The 18,373-nt window shown below is 42.0% G+C and overlaps 2 protein-coding genes across 18 annotated transcripts in view; one reads left to right on the forward strand and one right to left on the reverse strand.

The window, feature by feature from the left end:
• Positions 1-1,711, reverse strand: part of CYP39A1 (cytochrome P450, family 39, subfamily A, polypeptide 1) — an 80,844-nt gene extending 79,133 nt beyond the window's left edge. Inside the window, 1 exon segment of the mRNA NM_001101027.1 lies at positions 1,423-1,711. Within this exon segment, the coding sequence (NP_001094497.1) occupies positions 1,423-1,599 (177 nt within the window). The 5' untranslated portion in view covers positions 1,600-1,711.
• Positions 2,018-18,373, forward strand: part of SLC25A27 (solute carrier family 25 member 27) — a 31,727-nt gene continuing 15,371 nt past the window's right edge. For 4 of the 17 annotated variants that reach the window (XM_021098116.1, XM_021098113.1, XM_021098112.1 and 1 more), the window contains exons 1-7: positions 2,026-2,370; positions 4,865-5,078; positions 6,200-6,357; positions 8,339-8,423; positions 9,939-10,061; positions 12,178-12,290; positions 16,555-16,639. In XM_021098116.1, the coding sequence (XP_020953775.1) occupies positions 2,265-2,370; positions 4,865-5,078; positions 6,200-6,357; positions 8,339-8,423; positions 9,939-10,061; positions 12,178-12,290; positions 16,555-16,639 (884 nt within the window). In that variant the 5' untranslated portion in view covers positions 2,026-2,264. 17 annotated transcript variants of the gene reach the window in all.

Consider the following 18,373-nt stretch of genomic DNA (forward strand, 5'->3'; position numbering starts at 1 on the left):
ATAATCTTGAATGCCACATCAATTATGAAGAAATATGAATAACTTTTACTACCTGACTTAAAGACTTGCTATAAAACTACAGTATTTAAGACAGTATAGTATTAACAAAGGAGTAGTCATATAAATCAATAGAATAGGATATAAAGGCTAGACATAGATCAACACACATGTGGTCCATTAATTTTTGAAACCTGCAAAGGCAATTCAATGACAAAAGGAAAATCCTTCAAGAAATGATACTGGAACAACTAAACATCCAGATGAAGAAAAAATGAACTTCAGCCCCTAACTTTACAAAAAAATTCAATGTATGTGGATTATAGGGCTAAATGTAAAACGTAAAACAAAAAACCTTTTGGAAGAAAATAATCTTTGTGACCTTGCTTGACCTTCTGAGGCAAGCTTTTAGAAACATTTCTTAGGATTTATCAAAATCATATATACCTAAGGAAGGCTGTAGGAGACAAAAAAGTATTTCTTTAAAAGATAACATTTTTCTTCTATCAAACTAGCAAGATTCATGGTATCTATTGTAGGCCAGGATATGAGGAGCTAGGCAATCCCCTACACTCAAGAAAAGGGAAAGAAAACAAACAAACAAACAAAACAGAAAAGGATTCTTACATCCTTTTGCAAAGATAACACAATAATATAAGCAATTTAATGTCCTTTGGGCAACTTCACTTTCAGGAATTTACTGTAATGAAACAATCAGGTAAGTGCACAAAGTCCAACCGCACAATACAAACACACACAAGAACTACACACTCGAGAACGTTTATTGAAGCATCGGTTGAAGTAAAAAGTTAGCAGTAACTCATATACTATTTTTGAGAGATATATTTAAAAGCTATTTTAAAGACAGAGATATGTACTGCAATGATTACTAACATTCTTAGTGTGCAGTGAAAACGGATCTCATCATTACCAAATAATAACATCAGCTGAAAAAACAGTGCCCATTGTATTTGTAAAGACCAAGTTTGCAAGCAATTTTTATGATAGCCTGATGTTAACTCTGATTTGGATACTAAATTATTAAGTGCTTTTAAAATTGAAATTAGTTGTATTACACTTTTGTCTTCCCAAATCATGTAAGCATTCATTTAGTTAATATGTATATACTTAGGGTTTGTTTTTTTTAAAAACTATGATGAAGTAACCAGCACATTTAAATTAATCTCTATTTCCAAAAAGGCAGCGCCAAGCAGCGTAGTATTTCATAACTGATAAAATATATTTCTTTCGAAAAAACTTGTATAAGACATTGTTGATTGTTAGTTGAGGAATTAATAAATGGCTAGATTGTTTAATTGGGGCAGCAGGTAAGCTCCCCATGTTCCAAAATTGCACTTGAGATTCAATGGAAAAAAATACAAAACATTGCTTCTTCCAGAAACCCAGCCTGCTAAGGCCACATACCTTGATTCTTGCTTTCTCTATAAATTCTAGAGGGGCTTTTCCAAATTCAAATCCAGCTCCAATCCAAGGAATCCAGCCCCCTATGCACGGGGGTCCACGCAAGTTCTTCCACTGAAGGAATAGCAAAAGAGTAACACAACCTAGTATTATAATCACTGCTGGGGAAATGAATTCCATGGTTTTTGTCCAGCATGTCCCTGAATCAGAGAAGCGAAAAGACCTGCTGCCTTGGTACTTGTTCCTTTTGTCTGGAACAGGGCATCCAGCGGTCCTCCTAAACTTTCCGCCATTACAACTTTTGCGGCTTTGTTTGGCTTCTTAACTGTAGTCTCTTTCCCCGCCCCAATTTTTAGGTAATTTTTGCATCATCGCTCCCTCCCACCTCCACTTTTCTTTCAAGTCCTGTCCAACCCGGAAAGAAGGCAGAGGCTGAACCCAGCTGGAGCCTGGGCAGAGGTGGAAAACTAGCGCTGTTGCCATGGAGACAGGAGGAGCCGGCGGGGCTGGTGGCTAGTTTGCTGCCCTGGCTAGCTCGTAGCCAATCAGAGAACTCAGTTCGAAGGGGCTAAGCCGCGCGGACTACATTTCCCAGAAGCCTCGCAGGCTTCGCGTTGTTTTCCGCTCTCCGCTGGCAGGGCTGCTCAGCCCTATGGCTGTTGAAGCCTGTGATTGCTAGGGTGGCTGCAGGTTCGCGGGGCCAGCCTGGCCGAGCTGCGCGAAAGAAATGGTCCCCGCCCCGCCGCTTGCTGGTTAAAGAGAAGCCGCCCTGGCTGGGTGGCAGGCCAGCCGCGGCACGGGGCGCGGGCCGGTGGGGGCGTATCGTCCTCCCGTGCTGCTGCTGAATGTCGGCTCCAGAGGATGAGGAGAGGCTCCTGCCGCTCGCCCAGAGATGGCCCCGCGCAAGCAAGTTTCTCCTGTCCGGCTGCGCAGCCACCGTGGCCGAGCTAGGTACCCGGCCTGGGCCTCCCGCGCGAGTCAGTCGAGGGGTCGCGCAAGGGTAGGGGGCTGGGCGGGCGGCTGCTGCTCTCTCGATCCACACCTGTCTCCGCGGGCAGGTGTGGCAGGCTGGGGGGCCAGGGCAGCCTAGTGAGGAGGAGGGATGGGAGATCACTAAGGTCTCTTCCTTACAATTTCGTCTCCATCGGGTGCGCTTTTGAGCCTGAGTGTGTCCTTTTAGAAGCCGCCTGAGCTGTCATTGCATAGAAATCATTTTCCCTTTCGTGAGGCTGACCTCTTTAAAACCACAGTCCACTTTCCGTCCTTATCGAAATCACCTCTGTTATTTATATTCTTACACACCCTCACGCTTTTGTTGCCTTTTGGGTCCAAGTTGTGGACCCAGGTTGTGGGACTTAAGTTCTTTCTTTACCTGTCCCTATTGAGCATCCATTCAGGATCGGCCAGTTGACCTCTTTGAGCTGAATTCATCGATACTGTGTTTACCTTGTCTGAGAAGTTAATGTATAAACGCTAAGTCCAAGGCAGGGCACCCATTAATTGCGGCATTATTAAAATGACGACGGTCCTGGGGACTATAGAGATGGAGTTGAAAAGACCTAGCCCTGACCTTCTTACAGGCTGGTGGGGAGACATGCAGAGATAGACTATCACATTATGCTGTTTATTATGGTGAAGGTGTTATTCATATCATAAAAGCATAGAGGATGAGTAGTTATATCCCATAAGCAAGTCAGAGAAAACTTGAGAGGCTCCGTAGAGCAGAATTATGATGCTCTGACATGAACAGGTGGTGTTTCTTTCAAGGATTTTGTGAGTGCCTGTGTTTCCCCTGCATGGGCTTTGCTGTGCGTTTTAAAATTACCTTTTCATTTTCTTGCCCATTTAAAAAACAAAAGGCAATCGCTTGGATGTGTTAATCATTTGTAAATGTCAGTTTGTTCTGTTGTAAAATGAGTTTACCTTGTATTTCCAGCAGAGCCAGATCATGATCTGTTTTGCCCTTTGTGCTCCCTATTTTGCCCTTTAGACCCTCTATTTTTTTTTTCTTTCTCTTCTCCCACAACTGATGGAGAAATTTTATTTTCACTGTTTTTACTGAAATCCAAGTCATGAACTTAAAACAAATTTTTTTAAAGCAGATTGCTAAATGACTAGGTATATTTCCAGGATTTTTTTTTAACCCGATGTTTCCCCCTGGGAGCAATGGCTTTTGTAAATGAACATTCCTCCTGTTAAAAATTTGTGGAGAATGGGGTGGGAGGGAGAAGGCTGGGGATAAGAGGCAGGAGAGTCAAAATATGAGATGGTTTTGAGTACAACATAATTTAGGATCAGAACCTGAGGTATTATTTAAGTAACCAGCAAGAAAACCACAGTTATTTTGAGAAGCAAAACCTATGCTAATACAGAGGTGCCAGTGTCTTAAGACTGTTCAGGTTTCTTAGGTCAATGAAGCATTGCTTGAATTCTCTGTATGCACACTCCCTATATTTTAGGAAAACTATCAGCAAGTTATTAACTTTTCCAAAGATATTTTAGGAAAACTATCAGCAAGTTATTAACTTTTCCCCCCAATCTCTGTTCTCTTGGAAAAGTCCTAGCTGAGGTTTTGGATCAGGTGGTGGTGACTGAAAGACTTATGGAATGTCACCGAGTTCATGAACTCATCTGAATCATTGTGACTAAAAGTTAGGAAGTTGACCTTCCTTGTGAGTCAGTTAGCTTCACTCTGTTTCAAGGCAAAAGGTCTATCTCTAATTTGAGATGTAGTCTTGAAGAAAAACATTTTTCAAGTACAATTGGTGTTTGTAAGGAAGCCATGCCTAAAACTCATCAGAGCTGGAAAAACAACTCAGCATATGCCTTAACCAAAGGAATACAGAGCATGCCACCCTCGGATACAAAAGACACGATAAACTCTATGTTGCATCTTCTGTTTCTCAAATCTCAGGTCAGTGATGCATCTGCATGGGAACATCACCTATGAAATGGTAGAATTCAGCTTCATCTGGCATTTTTTAAGAATGTGCCATAATTAATACAGTATTGTAAAATGGCCCTTAATCAAGGTTGTAGTCCAGGGGACATCACAGACTGTGGATACCTGAATTTATTCCCTTTGAAAAGCAAAACCTGAAGGCTAAAGTAGATCTTGCAACTGAAATGTCCGACTGAAAGAACGCACAGCTTGTCACTTTTTTTTTTCTTTCTGGTCCTCCGGGGCTGCTTTGGGACAGTGGTTCTTAAATTTAGGAGTGCGTTAGAAAAATCCAGTGATTTCTAAACCCCCAGGAACCTACTGAGACCCCGTAGGCATGGGGCTAGGAAGCCTGTTATTTTTAATAATCTCCCTAGCTGAGTCTGATGTAGGCTAAAATGTGAGACTCACCCATCAAAAGGTGACTAAAATATAGGTCCTGTGATTTTTAGAATGTGTGTTTCTCTGAATGCCATGGCTTTCCCTCTTATTTTGTTTTGTTAGCAACCTTTCCCCTCGATCTCACAAAAACTCGACTCCAAATACAAGGAGAAGCTGCCCTCGCTCGGCTGGGACATGGTGCAAGAGAGGCTGCTCCCTATCGGGGCATGGTGCGTACGGCCCTAGGGATTGTCCAAGAGGAGGGCTTTCTGAAGCTCTGGCAAGGAGTGACACCTGCCATTTACAGACACATAGGTATTTATCTTGAGTCTAGCTGGTAAGTTTGCGAAGAGTTCTGTGTTTGTCTCCTCTCCTTTCCTGTTGAGCTGTGTCCAAAAGCCAGCTAGTTTTTTTCTTCTACTAATGTGATCAATGAATCTATAGACTCTCAACTACCAGTGGTTCTAAAGGAATTATAGCTTTAGAGTTTTAGACATGCACACAGAAGTACTTAGAGATGGACTGTCATGATGTCTGTAATGTACTTTAAAATAATTAGGCAGAGTTCCTGCTGTGGCTCCGTGCGTTAAGGACCTGAGGTCGTCTCTGTGAGGTTGTGGGTTTGATCCCTGGCCTGGCTCAATGGGTTAAGGATCCGACATTGCCATGAGCTGTGGTGTAGATTGCAGATGTGGCTTGGATCCGGTGTTGCTGTGGCGTAGGCCTCAGCTGCAGCTTCGATTTGACCCCTAGCCCAGGAATTTCCATATGCCGCAGACGTGGCCATAAAAAATAAATAAATAAAATAAAGATAAAATAATTAAGCAAAAATTAAAATGAAGCCAATATAGTGAAAACCTGAGCAACCGATAAATCTCCATGATAGATACGGAGAGAGTTGTATTATTCTTCTCTACTTTTCTGTGTATTTGGACATTTTCCTAAATAAAAAGTTTTTTTTAAAGAAAGAAAATGAATAATTGATTTTTTTTTCACTTGAGGAATGTTAAACACAATATTTACTTTTTTTGTTTGCCTCTTTGCCTTTTCTAGGGCCACTCCTGCAGCATATGGAGGTTCCCAGGCTAGGGGTCTAATCGGAGATGTAGCCTCTGGCCTACACCAGAGCCACAGCAACGCGGGAACTGAGCCGCATCTGTGACCTACACCACAGCTCACGGCAACACTGAATCCTTAACCCACTGAGCAAGGCCAGGGATTCAACCCGCAACCTCATGGTTCCTAGTCAGATTTGTTAACCCCACGACGGGAACTCCAAAACACAATATTTACATTTTTTAATGTTCTTTGAAAATTATGATATATTTGAGTACAATGCCAAATCTCAGCAGTCTCTATCCTAAATGTCAGTGGCCAGGCTGATCTGAAAGAGAATGAAGATGACTGTCTATTCCCCTGGCAGAAGAGTAAATGCAACACAAGTGATTTCTGCTTCAGTTCCCAGCTACCTGTGTGTGTCGTTAGTCACTTTTCTACTGCCCATGAAAACACTTTTCTGCTGTGCTTCCAAAGTACACTTGCAAAGACAAGAGCTGTTGACTTTGCAGCTTGTGGACGGGAGAACATAAACTTGCCTTCAAAAGGGAGTCGGGCAGGTGTGGTATTTTTCCTCTCTACATGTATAATGGTTCCTCAAGTATGTAGGGCTGCTTGATCGGAAAAGGGCCCAGTGCTATTTTTAGCAGATTTGTGTTTTTAAAGCTTCAGTTTTCCAGATGAGCATGTGGGACTCTTCACCAAGAACTATCCAGAAGTATTCATAAGACTGTGATTGTCTTGGTACTTTGTATATTTTTGAATATCTTAAAATACTGCATCAGACTTCCTGAAATACCAAGAATACCATGTACTGATTTTCATGATTTTTCCTTTTCGTTTAAAAAAAAAAAAAGTTTCTTTTTGCTTCCCATGATCGTGTCCTCTTCTTTTCATTTGTATTTTGTTGATCACCATATCTGGTTTTATGGTTAAGAGTCATTTCACATGTTTGAAACTTGACTGGAAAACTGCCTTAATGTAATAAATTATCTAATGAAATTGTACACATTTCTTGAATGAAAATGCCTGCCATTACTTAGGTATACTGAGTAATGCCCAAGTTTAGAGGCATTATCTATCTGCCTGTACTAGGGTATATAGAGTAATGAAACCTGCCTTGAAAGGCTCATAGTCTGATGGAAAGATGAACAAACAACTCAGTTTAATGTCTAAGATGATAAATGCTGCATTAGAGACATGCCCCCTGGGTAGTTCTGCTGGATCTGAGGAGAAGCATGGCAGATGCAATGACAGCCCAGAACACCTGCAGCAAGGTCAGAGGGCATTTTCTGGAAAACATGGTCTTCAAGTTGAGTCTTGAAAGATTAGGAGGAGTTAGCAAAGCAGAGAAGAGAAAATCCATTTGAGAAAGATCACAGAGCACAGGTGAAGGCTTGAGGCTTTAAAAGGCATGAGCATTTGTGCCATATTAGATTCCACATATAAATGATATCATATGATATTTGTCTTTCTCTTTCTGACTTATTTCACTTAGTTTGAGACTCTCTAGTTGCATCATCCATGTTGCTGCAAATGGTGTTATTTCGGGGTTGTTTTTTTTTTTTTTCCTTTTCTTTGGGCTGCACCTGCAGCACAGAAGTTGCCAGGCTAGGGGTTGTGTTGGAGCAGCCTACACCACAGCCACAGCAACTCAGAATCCAAGTCACAGCCTACACCACAGCTTACAGCAATGCTGGATCCCCTACCCACTGAGTAAGGCCAGGGATCCGAACCTGCATCCTTATGGATGCTAGTCGGATTTGTTTCTGCTGCATCACAGTGGGAACTCCTTGTTCTTTTTATGGCTGAGTAGTATTCCATTGTATCTATGTACCACAAATTCTTAATCCATTCATCTGTTGGTAGACATTTAGGTTGTTTCCATGTCTTGGCTATCGTGAATAGTGCTGCAGTGAACATAGGTGTGCATGTTTCTTTTTGTATGAAAGTTTTGTCCAGATATATGCCCAGGAGTGGGATTATGATATCACTTATATGTGGACTCTAAGATAGGGCACAAATGAACCTCTCTGCAAAACAGAAACGGACTACTGGACATAGAGAACAGAGTTGTGGTTGCCAAGGGAAAGGGGGTAAGAAGTGGGATGGAGGGGAGTTTGGGGTTAGTAGATGTGAACTGTTACGTTTAGAATGGATAAGCAATGAGGTCCTACTGTACAGCACAAGGAACTATATCCAGTCTCTTGGGATAGACCATGATAAAAGATAATATGAGAAAAAAAATGTGTGGGTGTGTGTATATACACACGTATGTATGACTGGGTCACTGTGCTGTACAGCAGAAATTGACTCAACATTGCAAATCAACTATACCCTAATTAAAAAAAAAGTTAATATCTAAAAACAAAGAAAAAAGGACATGTGCATTTGGAGAAACATCAAGAAGACCAGGTGTCAGAAGCCTGGGGACATGAGAGAAAGACATGCTAGAGAGGTTGACTAGGCCAAGTCACAGTGCCCTCTGATTTTAGTAAACCTAGGGCTAAATTTATGCTTTCAATGGTCTGTTTTGCACAGTGTACTCTGGAGGTCGAATGGTCACTTATGAACATCTCCGCGAAGTTGTGTTTGGCAAGGGTGAAGATAAGCATTATCCCCTTTGGTAAGTTCTGTTTTGAAAACCATACACTGTACTGTACAACACAGGGACTAGAGCCAACATTTTATAGTAACAATAAAGGGAGCAGTTTGAAAATTGTGAATCACTATATTTTACCTTTATCTTACTTATATCGTGCATCAACTATACTTCATTTTTTTAAAAAAAATAATATACTACTGCCCCAAAGGTTTTACTCTTGTGCCAAAACTGCCTCAAGGTATAGCTTCAAATAATAAATAATTGCAATATAAGTCCAAATATTTGAGCATTTACTGCATATTGTATACAAACATACTTGTAGCTATCTATGTAAAAATTATGTATATATTATTTAAAATTTTAACATTGAAAGAATTCTTACAGAGCATCTTCTTTATGCCTCTTTCTACTGAGAAACCCTAGTCTTTAGAGTCAAATAAAGATGGGCTCCAATTCCCTCTCGATTTCTGTGTAGCATAGCCTGGGCAAACTCCTTTTTTTTTTTCCTTTCTTTTTTTTTTTTTCAGGACCACACCCACAGCATATGGAGGTTCCCAGACTAGGGATCTCATCAGAGCTACAGCTGCCTACACTACAGCCACAGCAACGCAGGATCCGAGTCGTGTCTGCAACCTACACCACAGCTCACGGCAACGCCGGATCCTTAACCCACTGAGCAAGGCCAGGAAGAGAACCCGCAACCTCATGGTTCCTAGTCGGATTCGTTAACCAGTGCACCACTATGGGAACTCCGTGACTGCATTATTATTATGCTTAAAATGGTACCTGACATAATAAACATTCAGTGACTGTATTATTATTATCTCTGGACAGGTATAAGAGAAACTGTGTCATTGTGATCACTGCAGAAGAGGGGACCTGGGGATAGGGACCCTTTTCTACTCTGTACTCACTTGTACCTCTTCAAATATTATTTTAGAGTAAAAAGAAGGAAACTGTCCCTTTGCCCCCAGAGGACTACTGTCATCATCTTTGGGGCCTGGCGCAAGACCAGGGCAGCTGGAATGGGAGAAGGGAAGGATTGATAGCATGGTTAAGTACACTAGTCTGGTCTTACTGGGACATGAGGAGGAGGAAGAATCCAGGAACAGAAGAGTTTCTTCAGCGAGAGGAACTTTTTCAAAACCTCTTTGCTTTGGAAAACTGCTAAAATAGGAATCTATGAAATTGGTCTGTTCGACTGATTGCATCAATGCTCTTTTTGCCCCCTGCAGTCAGAATTAAATGGCAGTTCACTTATCTCTTTGAAGCAATTCATTAACTTCCTTTGAATTTCAGGCCATGGAAGGCCCCTAAAACTTCAGAGTTGAATTTTAACCCCTTCTGGTCCTTGAACCCTCCCATTAGTGAACAGACAAACCATCTCCTCTCCTCTGTGATTTGTTTGGGTCTCCCCTTGGCTTCACTTTGTCGTAATTCTCTTATGCAGGGGCAGTACCAGCATGTTATTGTTCCCTACAAAATTCATGACATTAATAGCAACGTGTAAAAAAAAATATCTCCTTTTGTAATTAGGAAATCAGTGATTGGAGGGATGATGGCTGGTGTTGTTGGCCAATTTCTGGCCAACCCAACTGACCTAGTGAAGGTTCAGATGCAAATGGAAGGGAAAAGGAAACTCGAAGGAAAGCCGTTGCGGTAAGTTCCCCAGCTACTGGGTACCTTTCCTTTCCCCTTGGCCACAGTCATGCTTTGAACATTTCCCTGATGACTCTGGCATTCGTGTAACCTGACATTCAGTAAAGACATTAATTCTGACTCTTAATTTGGAAGTGTTGTTCACTAAGAGGAGAGCCAGGTAGACCTCTTCTTTGCCTGATAAGGTGGACATGGTGTGAATGCCAGTCTTGCCCGCGTGGCTGGGTGTTGCAGAAGTCACTTAACATTTCTAGTCTCTGTTCCTTCACCTTTCAAAGGACTATCTCAGATGGTTTTTACAGAGTGCCTGGTCAACAGGTGCCAGAAAGCCTGCTTTCTTTCCCTTTCTTCCTTCAGGAAGGGAAATAGCAAAGTAGACCTTGCATCTTTTTCCTTCTTCCCTGTCTAATTCCAGTCCTCTTCTTTTCCCAAGTTTTATAACGTTTTCTTTTTCTTTTAATGCTGCGGTTGTGATGTAAAATCCTCCTATTGCATAACTCTATATTGTCAAAGTCTGCCTTTCTTCAAAGGGCCTCTCGTTCAGCAATTTATTAAAATACTGCTGAGGCAGCTTCCCCTGAGAAGGGGAAATCTCGCAGATGGACAGATGGTCCTCACCCAGGCAAGAGGAAAAGTGCAGGATGCCGCAAGCTGAGTTTGAAGGAGTCCACCCTCTGAACACTGGAGGGGTGCGGCTGAGCCAGAGGCAAAGGAAGGTTCGGGGCCTCCTTTGGAGGTTCACCATGACCACTGCCCTCCCTCTGCTGCCCCTCCAGCTGACTCAGTGACAAGCGAGGTGGGGCTGCAGCAGGCCAGGCCCCCTGCCCAGCGGGGAGACAATTAATATGTACAGTGGAGGATAACAGGGTACCACTCAGACTTAACCAAGTAGTTTACAGAATCCCATCTTGTGACAACTTCTAAATACCATGTACTGGGCAAAGTGGCATCACGTAGTCAGATACATGGAGGGAACTAACTATTAGGGCCCAGAAATAGCTGAGTTTTAACTGATCACCTTGATATTTTTCCTTCTCTTTATCTTGAATGTTGGACATTTTGAGTTCAATATAGTAGTAAAAATATTTAATGTTGTTGTAAAGAACGTGAACTTTGGGCTCAGATAACCTGGGATTCAAATCCAGCCTTTATCCCATTTCAGCTCTATAACTCCAGATGAAGTTCCTTAACCTCTGTGGCCCTCAGCTCCTTCAGACGTAAATTAAAATAATAACATATACATAGAGTTTACAGGAATAAAATGTATCTTATGTATATAAAGAGGCTAGTGCTTAATAAGTGCACAATAAGTATTAGCTACAATGACCACTGTTAGTGAGCATATACCTCTTATATAGAATAGCAATTGTGAATGTCCAATCAATAGGTCTGTTATCTCTTGGCTGAGATTCAAAGAGTTTAATGCCTGAATAAAAGCCATCTGTCTAGTAAGGTGGCATTTGTCACCAGGTACTTCTAACTATATGAAACCCAGGCTTTTATTTTACATCTGAGGTTTCCAGACTTGGTTCATGGTTCAGCACCATTTTTCATCTGTGTATAGAAAAATGAGCAAAATAAGGAAAAGATATTAAATTTTCATAGAGCCAAAAGTATCCTGTTTTAAGAACTCTTATGAAATTGTCCTTCCTACTTTGTGGTCTAAAAATACCATTTCTTTTGTGAGATTATATGAGAATCAGTTTTTTTTTTAATGTTGTTATTTGGTAAAATTACAAAATTTGAATGTTTCACACAATATTAGAGAAAGGAAGTCAGAGGTCTGATAACCACCATTCCCTCCTATAATTAACACGTGCAAAGATGGTATAAAATATCAAGAAAGGAGTTTTAATCTGTATAATAATCTGAGAAGAGGATGTCAGAGGTTATAAAGATCTCCATAAGAAATGTTTCAATCAAAAGCTGGCCTTCTAAAGAACTATTAAGTTTATGTGGAAATGTGACTTAAGTGGATTGCTTTAATATCTAATAGTTCTAGATCATTTAGGTGTTATTTTACTCGCAATCATAAGCTATAGGCAATGCTTATGCAATCTCATTCCATACACAGGAATGCAAAGTTTTCACATTTATTATCATTATTTTTCTTTAGATTTCGTGGTGTGCATCATGCATTTGCCAAAATCTTAGCTGAAGGAGGAGTACGTGGGCTTTGGGCAGGCTGGGTACCCAATATCCAAAGAGCAGCGCTGGTGAATATGGGAGGTAATGGAAACTGTATTGAATTTTGAGAAGTCCTAATCACCTTAATTATTTTAATTAGAGGCACTGCCATCGGGGAAAATGAAACTTATGTATTTATTTATTGATTGCTTTTTTTTTTTTTTTTTTTTTTTTTTTTTAGGGCCACATTCTTAGCATATGGAGGTTCCCAAGCTAGGGGTTGAATCGGAGCTACAGCTGCCGGCCCATACCACAGCCACAGCCACACAGGATTCGAGCCACATCTGCGACCTACACCATAGCTCATGGCAATGCCAGATCCTTAACCCACTGAGCGAGAGGCCAGGGATCAAACGGGCAACCTCATGGTTCCTAGTCGCATTTGTTTCTGCTGCACCACGACGGGAACTCCAACATTTTTATTTTATTATTTTTAATAACAGGTATTGGCTCCAGTCTTCTTTATGTTTTAATGTCATAACTGAGTATTTTCCCTAGAGCCTTTTCACTTTATTCTATGATGATGCATGAAAAGAATTTCCTAAAACCAGCAAATTGTGACAATAAGGCACTAAGACCAAACCATTTCTAAGGGATCCTCTCCACCCGACACCTTCCTCTCAGATTCAGAGGGGTGTGTTACCAGATGATGGTCGTTACATGCTGACTGCAGAGCTTCCCTGCCAGTAATCCTGCTCCTTATGCTCTATAATCCATCTTGGACAACTGGGCATCTCAGGCTGGAAACCTGAATGGTTCCTTATCTCATCCCCATCTCTCGCTTCCTGTATTCAGTCACTAATTTCTTCTATCTTCTAAATACTTCTTATAAGTTTTCTGCCTTCCCATATTATGCTAAGTGAAGTCAGAGAAAGACAAATACCACATGATGTCACTTAATGTGGAATCTAAAAAATAAAATGAAACCAGACCTATAGATACAGAGAACAAACAGGTGGTTGCCAGAGCAGGCGGGTAGGGTAGGGGGCCAAAATGGGTGAAGGGGATGAAGAGGTGCAAACTTCCAGTTATAAAATCAATAAGCCAGGGGATATACTATATTGCACAAGGAACTATTACAATAATATTGTAATAACTCTCTATGGGGACGGATGGTTACTAGACTTATTGTGGTGGCCATTTCATAGTGTGTGCGCATGTGAGATCACTATGCAGTACACCTGGAATTAACATAATGTTGTACACCAACTATATTTCAATTTTAAAACATGTTCCCCCTCCAGTCCCTACTACCTTAGTATCCTTAAATGACTGCTTTTACAATTGTAACCATCAAAACATAGTTAGACAACTGGTCTCCTCTGTCCTCAAATTGGTACCCAGTATCCATAGAGCTTTATCTGAAATGCACGTTGGGACAAGTTAAAGGTATCCTTAAAACCCTCCACTGGCCTCTCATCATTTAGGGAATCAAGTCAAAATTTCATAACACAGAGGGTTTGCATAATCAACCTGTGCCTTCTGAGACTGAGCAATTGATTGATTCTGGAACAGAGAAGGAAGCAGAGAGTCATGAACCAGAAGGTTCTACTGCCTACACACACCGAACTCTTCCTCACCTCTGTACTCTTTGTCCTCATCCCTCATCTTCCATTTAGTTTTCTTCTGCAGATCTTTCAATACTTAGTTATGGTGTCCTCTCCACCCATGTACTTTTTCCTAAACCTTCCTCCCAAGTCATGTTGTATTAGATGCCCTTTCATGTGTTTCTGTAGTTTCCCGTGCTTATCTCTGTTCCTGCTTTTATCTCATTTTTCATTGCCTCCTGCTATGGGTCTGTCTCACCCTTTAGATTTTGAGCCCCCTGAAGGCAAGGAATATGTTTTATTTATCTTTAGTTTGCCAGTCCTTCATATTTCATCAATAAACATTTAACAAATGAATCAGTGAATGAAAGACTCCTTTCTAAGACCAAAATGATATGATTCTCAGAAATTGATAACTAGCACTTCTGAGTTATAATATCCCTTAAACATCAAAGGAAGTAAATCTATTTTATATTTCGCACTTTCAGTCCATCAGTGTCTACTACATCCTATTGGTGGACATTTTGGTTGTCAGAAAACCCTTCAAATTGTAGTTTCTCAATTCATTGCTTTGTAGTCTATTGTAGCCCAGATTTCTCTTCCAGGTTCCAGCCATCCACTCAGCATCTTCATTTGGTGATCTCAAAATATCACTTTGAAGTCCAAACCAAACTCATTCATTAAATCACTTCCTTCTGGCTTCTTCCCAATCTCAAAATATGTCATCTTCTTCTCAGTGAACAACCCAGAAACCTAGGCATGATTTGGCTCTCTTTGCTTTCTTTTACTTCTTACAGCCAACAGTCATGAAATCCAGCCAGTTCTATCTCCCAGATGTATCTCAAGCCCATCCATTTCTCTTCACCCCTGCAGCAACTCCTTTGTCCAAAGATTACTGACCTCCTACTGGGCCATTACAGATAACTACTAACCGGTCTCCCACAGCTACGCCACAACCATTTTGTCCCACTATGCATCTAAAATTGCTCTGCCGTGAGCTGTGGTGTAGGTCGCAGATGCGGCTCGGATCCCGCGTTGCTGTGGCTCTGGCGTAGGCCAGTGGCTACAGCTCTGATTTGACCCCTAGCCTGGGAACCTCCATATGCTGCGGGAGCGGCCCAAAGAAATAGCAAAAAGACAAAATAAAAATAAAAATAAAATAAAATAAAATTGCTCTAATCAGGGAGTTCCCATCATGGTTCAGTGGTTAACAAACCCAACTAGCATCCATGAGGATTCGGGTTCAATCCGTGGCCTTGCATTCGATCCGGCATAGCTGTGAGCTGTGGTGTAGGTTGCAGATGTGGCTCGGATCCTGTGTTGTTGTGGCTATGGTGTAGGCTGGCAGCTGCAGTTCCAATTCGACCCCTGGCCTGGGAACCTCCATATGCTGCAGGTGTGGCCCTAGAAAGACAAAAAAAATAAAATAACATAAAATTGCTCTAATCAGGATCACCAGTGACAATCATCTTATTTTTAAAATTTTAATCCATCTCATTTTTGCATCTCCATAAATGGCAGCTCTGCCCTTCAAACTGTTAAAGCTCAAAACTCTGCGGTTATCTTTGCTTCTTTTCTTTTACTCCATATTCAGTCCGCTGGCTGATCCTGTTGATTCTGTCTTCACAACACCCAGACTCTAACCAGTGTGCTGCAGCTCCTTTATCCAAGCTGCCATCATTTCTTACTAGCACAACTGCAGTTGTCTCCTATCTAAGCTGCCTTGTCTCCCTATAGTCTACTCTCAACACAATAGCCAGCGCAAGCTTTGTAAACAGGAGCCCAGCCTGTCACTCCTCAGCTTCAGACCCTTTGCTTCTCCGACTCTTGATCCCTCAGCTCCTGTTAAACCAGTATTCTGGCTGTTCCTCTAACATACAAAACCGAAGCTGATTTTTTGCCTCCAGACTGTGATTCTGTCTGGGCACTTACTTGAGGATAACTACAAAGTCTACTTTCTCAAGCTTCCTTAAGTTTTCTGCTCAAATATTATTGAGGTCTTCCCCAATCACTGCCTGTAAAATACATAAACCCCATTCTTTCCTGCCCTTGCACACGCACCATCCCCTTTCGTGGCGTCTCTGGCCCCAGAGCAGTGACTGCCATCCGAAATGCCCTGTGGTTTACTTATCTGTTTATCGTCTCATCCTTCGACAAAGAATGGGGATTTCGTTCATTTTGCCCTTGGCTCTTTCCCCAGTGCCTGGAATAACGCCCACCATGCGGTTGGCACTCAGATATTTGGTGAATGACCAAACGGACCTACCCATTCATACCTCCTTACAGTTCACGTCCCTGTACTTGTGTGCAGGCAGTCTTTATAAAACTCTAGGCTTGCGATCCCTCCCTCCCTGTCTGAAACCCTTCAACAGCTCTTTATTGTCATTAGAAAAAAGTATAAAAAGCTCCCTGTAGAATAATGGTCAGAACCTTTTGTTTAAAAGTGACAGAATCTCAGCTCGACCTCATTTAGACTCAAAAAAGCAATTCATCAGCTCCAGCACCGAAAACCGCAGGGGTTGAGCCGACTTCCAGCACAGCTGGATTCAGATGTTCAGATGGTATAACTTAGGTGTTTGTCTCCCTTCCTCTTCTCCTCCCCCTCCATCTAATAGCTCTGTTTCCTCTGCTTGAGACCAAGAATAGGATCTTTTATCCTTCTGCACATTCCTGCCCCATGCTTAGCATATTCTTGCCACAAAAGACATTCATTGTAGAGTGAATGAGATTTAAGCTTTCTTTTTTCTATCTATTGCCAGATTTAACCACTTATGATACAGTGAAACATTACTTGGTATTGAATACACCCCTTGAGGACAATATCATGACTCATGGCTTGTCAAGGTAAGACTCTTTTAGTTTGTCTCCATCTGTTTTTTGTTTTTATTTTTGTTTTTCTCCTAGTTGACCTTTTCTTCTGTATTTGGCATTAAATTCTAACTTTTCTCTCTTTTGATGAAGAACCTAGTAATATCACCCTTTGAGAAAGATGATGGTATATATATATAAAGAGCAATTCCCTTAAAGTTTGTGGCGGTTAAAATGGGGAATAAAGGGACAGAGTTGTAGAATGTTGCAGGAGAAACCTCCCCAAATATTTGCACCTTGATGGGGCTCTCTGAGAGTCAGATTTTGATAGCGATTCTCTGACTCAATTCACCGGATATGTTTGGGCATCTCTTCTGTTCAAGGCACTGTCTAAGGCCCTGTGGTAGATACAAAAGGTAAACCACATTCCTTCCCAGGGAGTTTACCAAGGCAGAAAACAAGACAAGTCTAAAAACACGGTGCCGTAAGTACTAAAAGAAGGTGACTAGTTGGTGTAGAGTTTGGGGTGAGGGTGGGGGGGAGGAAAAAATAACCACTCAGCAGGGCCTGCGACGCAGACAGAATTAGAGAAGTGTTTTGAAAGGCCGTGGCTCTTGACAAAGGGACAGCCTAAAGGAGTTCCCGTCACGGCTCAGTGGTTAACAAATCCGACTAGGAACCATGAGGTTATGGGTTTGATCCCTGGCCTCGCTCAGTGGGTTAAGGATCCAGCATTGCCGTGAGCTGTGTGTAGGTCGCAGATGCGGCTTGGATCCCGAGTGGCTCTGGCTGTGGCTGTGGCCGGCGGCTACAGCTCTGATTAGACCCCTAGCCTGGGAACCTCCATATGCCTCGGGAGTGGCCCTAGAAAAGGCAAAAAAACAAAAAAACAAAAAAGAGAGAGAGCAACAGCCTAGGAAGAAGTACCTTCAGTTCTTTGCAGCACAGTTGCAGGTTATCCATTAGAGTGAGTGACTTTATAGGTGTCCAGTGCTCTTAACATCACAGGGATTCTATTTAGCTTCTGATCCTGTTTCCAAGTTCTAGCATCCTTTCTGCTACTTAGACAAGCCTCTAAGTATATTAGTGGTGCCAAATCAGTGGTATTTGCAGATGTACAGACATAGATATAAAGGATTCCTAATTTCAGATTCACCTAAACTTACTATTTCTCAAGTCCTTTTTCTTCATTCTTCCTCATCTAAAGTAAGCGCTGGGGTTCCCGTTGTGGCTCAGTGGTTGACGAATCTGACTAGGAACCATGCGGTTGCAGGTTCGATCCCTGGCCTCACTCAGTGGGTTAAGGATCTGGCGTTGCCGTGAGCTGTGGTGTAGGTCGCAGATGCAGCTCAGATCTGGCATTGCTGTGGCTGTGGTGTAGGCTGGCAGCAACAGCTCCAATTCGACCCCTAGCCTGGGAACCTCCATATGCTGCGTGTGTGGCCTTTAAAAGACAAAAAAATAAATAAAGTAAGCGCCATCTTTCATTCTGCGAAGGTACTTTTTCTCCATGTGTGTTCACCTTTCTTTCACATTCCAGACTCTCACCCAGGTGTATTCAGAAGCTACAGCCATATTTTCTGTCGCTAGTAATCCAGCCTCTGCTGTCACACGAGAGGGTTGTGGACCTCTTTCCTCCGTCCCTATAAACATGCGTCTGATGCCTATACCCATCCTTACCTTCCTTCCTCCACTCTCATGGTTCATGCTCTTCCCCTCAGCCTGTGAGACTTTCTTCCCCAGTTTCTTCCATGTCAAGTCACCCTGTGA

Source organism: Sus scrofa, chromosome 7, assembly GCF_000003025.6.
Source record: "Sus scrofa isolate TJ Tabasco breed Duroc chromosome 7, Sscrofa11.1, whole genome shotgun sequence".
Taxonomy (NCBI): Eukaryota; Metazoa; Chordata; class Mammalia; order Artiodactyla; family Suidae; genus Sus; species Sus scrofa.